General features: G+C 32.0%; 1 protein-coding gene across 1 annotated transcript in view; it reads left to right on the top strand.

Moving 5' to 3' along the window:
- LOC108977350 overlaps window positions 1–5,832 on the top strand; it is a 43,844-nt gene that overhangs the window by 1,799 nt on the left and 36,213 nt on the right. The window contains 2 exon segments of the mRNA XM_018946969.1: window positions 1,396–1,549; window positions 1,862–2,033. Coding sequence (XP_018802514.1) covers window positions 1,969–2,033 — 65 coding nt within the window. The 5' untranslated portion in view covers window positions 1,396–1,549; window positions 1,862–1,968.

Genomic DNA, 5,832 nt, shown 5'->3' on the forward strand with positions numbered 1-5,832 from the left:
TAATATGTGATTTATATTTAATAAACACATATAATTAAAACTCTATGATAATATAGTATTATAAAATTTATATAATATCATGTCGGGATGACTGAAGTACTTTAAAAAAATAACCCTGGCCGAACCCGGGTGGACTGAGTATTTTCGCGGAGTACTCCTTTCTGCGTTGGCGGCCTTCGGCCGCGCTTTAAAAAAATAACCCTAGCCGAGCGAATACCCGGGGGGACTGAAGTACTTTCGCGTAGTACTCCTTTCTGCGTTAAAAAAAATATATATATTGAGTTTTTGTTATAAAGTGGTTAAAGGGGTTATATTTGTTGAAATAAAATTTGAATTTTTGTTATAAAATGGATAAAATGTAGTTATTATATCTGTCAGCGATTTCCATTTATTTTTGATTATACATTGTTTTGTATTTTAGGTGACGATACATCAATTTTTATATTTAAGATATGAGTTTTTGATATAAAGTGGTTATATTTGTTACTAATATACCTTACACTAATATACCTTGCACTTTATTACGTAATATTATTATATAATTTTACTAATACATGTATATAATATTACTTACTTGCTTAATAAATTTAAAAAAGAAAATATCCATATGCACGAATAGAGGAATTTTTGCGAAAAAGAGGAATTTCAGCGAATTGCCTTATCATCACATGGCAGCGCTCTATTTCGTCGTAATTTTTGGTAAACAAAAGGGGTTAACACGAGTGTACAATGTAATTTTTAAAATGCAGATTTTTTAGGTAAAAAACCTGCTAAAAATGTAAGATATGGAGTTATTTACAAGTTTATAGTGTAATTTAAATAATTTGAAGTGAAAAATGTGAATAAAGTGTGTTTAATGTGGTGAAATAGCGTCTTGAATTGTACGAAGTTCTTAATATTTGTTGTAAATAAACCTTTATTTTAATTAATATTATCCCCGAATTCCGAGGATGCTATTCTAAATTTTGCCCCTTTTTTTCTTCTGTAAAATATCTACGTAAGGTAAACTGATTATTAGTTGGAATGCAACTCTTTAGTTATTGCGTGAAAAAAAAGAACATTTGCACAATTCATTGTAAAATTAATGGTTAAAATCGAATTAGGGAAGTGTTAGTGGAAATAAAGGTAAAAACATATATATAAAATTCATCATGAATCGGGGAAACACGCATTTTAAATAGTTGAATTTTTTAATTTGAAATGCAAATATCTCTGAAACCGTAAGTCAGCGGCAACTATATATATAAAATTATATATATTATTGATCTGGAGGACCTCCTCTATTCGTACATACCCATTTTAACATAAAAATGGGGGGATGCTATTTTAAATCCCAGCCAAACTGTTTATTATCGTAAAGAAGTGGTAAAGTTCCACATACATTTTTATTTTCAGGTTTTTCTATTTTGACGTCTTTAAAAGGTTGCAAAATTGGCCAAAACCTTTGCGAATTTGTACGACATCGCGAAGTCGTACCAACAAATAACACATCAGGGTCAAATACCATCAGTAACGATGGTATTATGTGTTCTGTTACGCAGCCGCAAAGGTAAATTCTTGAGCATTACCATAACATTTTCGGTAAAAATGTTCCTGAAAATATGGCGCAAACTGCATAAATTGCTTTCTGCTTGTGAAATTAATAAAAAAAATTAATCTATGATAAAATCTGAGTTCTTCCGTTTTTTTTTTCGTTATTTAGTTACTACTTATTTAAAATGAAATTTAGTTTTTTATGTTATATACATTTTAGGTCGTATATAATTTTTAATAATCAAGCATTAGTAGCTAAATTATAACTTTTACTTATCTTGTTTCTTTTTATCTGCTTTAAAATTTTTTCAATATTTTTTTAAATTAGTATTGCCTATCTGCAATAGGAGGCTAGAAGATTACGCTGCAGTATAAAGTATATCAACTTTTGACGAAAAGATAAATGAGATAATTAGTGCGCGCCTACAGTGCGTTATGTTACGACGTCTATATCAACAAAATCTGCAGTGCCATCAACAAGAAAACTTTCAAATTGACAGGTGTGCAATGTTGGTATTAAGTATTATTGCGATGCATTGTATAATAGCACGTTAAACCCCTTTCCTTTCTTTTATTTTGCTTCGATAGAATGGATTTATTAATATTGGATATATTACTTAACCATTTTCATTAGTAAAGGTTATATTGGATATACCCTTTTTAGGACTAATTCGGTTTTTTAGTGTTGTACTGTGTTTAACAAAAAATAAAAAAAACTTGTTTGAACAATTATATCGATATGCATGGATCGGTGTCCATATGTGTATATGAAAACCAGTAAATATACGTAAGGACCCTTGACATTTGAGTCTAAGTAACCGGAACGGACCCAGATTTTTTTCCGGCCAAGTTCTGTCAATCAGGCGCAACTCCTCGAAATTACTACAGATATGTTTCCTACAACTTTAACAACTACAACTTAGGTGAAGGGGCTAGAGTTTACGTCACCACTGAAAAATGTCTCATTTGTTTGTGTGACATGCACCGTTCGGATAGTCAGACCAAAAAGCTTCTAATCACAGAAATTAAACTTTAAGGGGTATTCTAGTCTAGAAATCAAATTTTGGGCAGTTGTTTGAATTTTATTTAAGAAAAACGAAAAAACATTTTTACTATCCTTTTTTATGGTGTTTGTATTGATATCTTTAGAATACAGAAAAAAAATATTACAAATTAAAATAATTAGAGGGGGGGACAGGTGTAAAACAAAATGGCGCATCCTGGTGACATTGACCCTGACTCTCCTGGTGGTCTGAAAAAAAAAATCAAAAGAAATTCTTAATCAGTAAGATGCTGTTATAGTGCCTATTTCAGGGAACACGATTTGTTTTTTTAATGGCGACTGCCTGAAAATAAACATAATTTTTTACACTTTTCTTGTAAATTCCTGAATTTTTTTTAAATATTAAAAACAAAGGATTAAGGATTATATACAAATACAGGATAAAGGATTATATAAAGAAGGTTCACACAAAATTTCAAGTAAATCGGTTGTATGGAACTTGAGGTAATGCCGGTACCGTGTGGAAAAAAATAGTTTCGAGGAAAACGCGTTTAAAAAAGTGAGTGTACCTACCTACCGGGCTAGGTACTGCGTCACTAAAGTAACTGTAGCTTTTAAAATAATTTCAATTTTTAAAAATCCCTTGGAGGATAAAGAGGGTATAAACTTTAAATTTATGATAAAAAAATGGAATATCCCCTTAAAAGTACATTTTCATAAACTAGGGAAAGTAGAATCGGCAGAATGCAGATCATGAGAAGGATAAAAAGGAATTCGAGCATTGTCATTACGAATGCCCAGACTTCAGCTGCTCTTCCACGGCTCCCGATGTTTTAATTTAAGGGGTCAGTAGGGTAATCTGGCCTGATTTTTTTTGACATTTTTTTTCATAGACATTTTTATACTACAATAAAACTTTTTTCACATATCATAAGGTACATCGGGGAGTGTATAAACAAAATTTTTCGGAATTTTTTGATGACATCTGTCAGAGAAATGGCTGGGTGAATGAGATGCATTTTTTCACTGGCTTACTCATGATTGGTTCATCTGAAACACAAAACTCGCAATTTATTCTTGCAAAGTACGTGAATGGTTATCGTACCTACTAGAATCATGAAAAAAATTTCGTTAATAAAAAATTAATTAAGGTTTTTTTTTTTAATGTTCCCCGTGTTTTTTTTTTCCAATTTTCCAATTCCCCATGTTTTTTTTTACATAAATTTTGTCAATAAATTATGAATCTGGTAGGGACGATAGTCAGCCGTTTTGTAAACAATTAAAATTAAGCAAATCGGTTTAAAAATAAAGTGTTTTGAGAAAAACGCGTATGAAGTTTGAGGTGTGCACTCCGACTACATTTTTTCTACTTTACATTGATTCTATGGGTATAAAGGAACAGAAAATGCAAAAAAAAAAAAATTTTCTTTCAAAGATTACCCTACTGACCCCTTAAAACATATTGGCATCTAGAGTGGGGAAAAAGGAGATTTTGAGACTTTATGAAATTCAATGGTGGCCTAAGTCCGCCGCCTGTTAATTATTGTTTTATTTCTTGTATTAAATTTCCTAATGGTATAAAAGATTAAAATTTTATTGCATCCGTGAATATAACCAAATTTCACATATACTTTGGTCGTCGCCTGTAGTTAGCTTTCTTTGTAGATATAAATGGATTAGTAACAAGCCTTCGATTCTTGGCGAATAGTTATAACTATCAATCTACCAATTCTATTTAAAATACATTCCAAAAAAATGTGATAATATGTCTTCATATACAAGCCTTACTCCATGAGAAAGGCATTATGTACATCTATTAACCATTATAATATACGTTACAATTTGAAAGGTGTGCTTCGTATCATTATCATGCCATCTTCTACCAAGGTTCAGTTAATCCACCGATGCTCAATCACAGGGTTTTAGATCATAACATTTAGTTATTATTAGGTACCCGTTGCAACAACAACAATAGTATATATTTGTGTTTAGGTTTCATTTCAATAGTAGCTTTTCTCCAAACAGGGGTTTTCCAACACTTCCAAAAACGCTGTTGTTGTTTTAACGGAGTAGCAATCCCCGTTGCAATGGTAAGGGTTATCCAGGTTGCCGTCGACGTCATCTACCGGCAGGCTGAGGAAACGTGCTGTTTCGACGGGGTCGGACCAAAGGGAAAGGGGTGTTAGATGGGTGGGGTTGGTTGGGCATGCAAAGAGGTGGTCAGTGTCATGCGGAGACTCATTGCATGCAAGATATTGGATATGTCTGCGTCTATTCTGGATAAGTAAGAGTTTAACCTGCTACAGTATCCAGAACGAAGATGCGCTAGTCACTCGCGCTTCTCGCGGCAACTCGAGTTCTTCTGCGATGGGTGGTGATTTGACTTCAAGAATGCTATTCACTGGAAGGTAATCGGTGAAAACGTTGTATTTGAATTCGTCTGTTCATAAAATTTGTTTCCAAAAATCATGCAAGATCTTTTTTTTAGGTTTTTGAATAAGTTATAAGCGGTTATCAGGATAATTTCACTAATAAGGGCTTTCCTGTCTATTTTTTATTTTTATTTTTGCTATGTACTTCATTGTAATTTTAAGCTCTGAAATTTATTATCAAATTCTTTTACAGTAAAAATACGTCTCTGCCGCTAAGCTGCTTCGGTCGACCAGTAGGCAGTGTGTTTTTAACACTTTGATTTTTTTTTAAGTTTTGAAATATGGTTTGAATTATTGGTTTAGTTAGATTTGGTGTTTTAAATATTTCATCAAATGATTTATTTTCAGTTGTATAGTATTTTACAACCAGGTTTCTCACACCAGTTGACATTTCTTTCCGAGGAAGCATTGTGGCAACTATATACCACTTGATAATTATATTATATAAAACATAAATACAAAATTAAAAGAACCCGTACTTTCTAGTGTGTTAAAAGAGCAAAACGTGTACGTAGACTTTTGTCAAAGGTTTTTTTCTGGCTTTTTGAAATTTTAAATACATGTTTTGGTTTATAATTTCCTAATAACAATGTAATTTAAAAAAACTGCATTCACCGTCGAACGGTCATCGTAACCGGTTGCTTTTCGCTCTTTGCTTATTGAGTTTGTTAAAACGGTATAACGGTTTGTTCTGCGCTTATATTACGCTCGTGCTTTGTTTGTGAATTAATTTTTTATTGTTTTATATCTTTTCAATCACTTCATTTCTTAATTTGTTAAACTAAAATTCGCGTTTACTATGGCCCCTGGGGCCACCAAATTAGGGGATAATAGGTTTTCCCTATTATCTCCAATGATGAAAAA

The sequence above is a fragment of the Bactrocera latifrons genome, unplaced genomic scaffold (assembly GCF_001853355.1).
Source record: "Bactrocera latifrons isolate USDA-ARS-PBARC rearing strain unplaced genomic scaffold, ASM185335v1 scaffold_877, whole genome shotgun sequence".
NCBI classification, from domain to species: Eukaryota; Metazoa; Arthropoda; class Insecta; order Diptera; family Tephritidae; genus Bactrocera; species Bactrocera latifrons.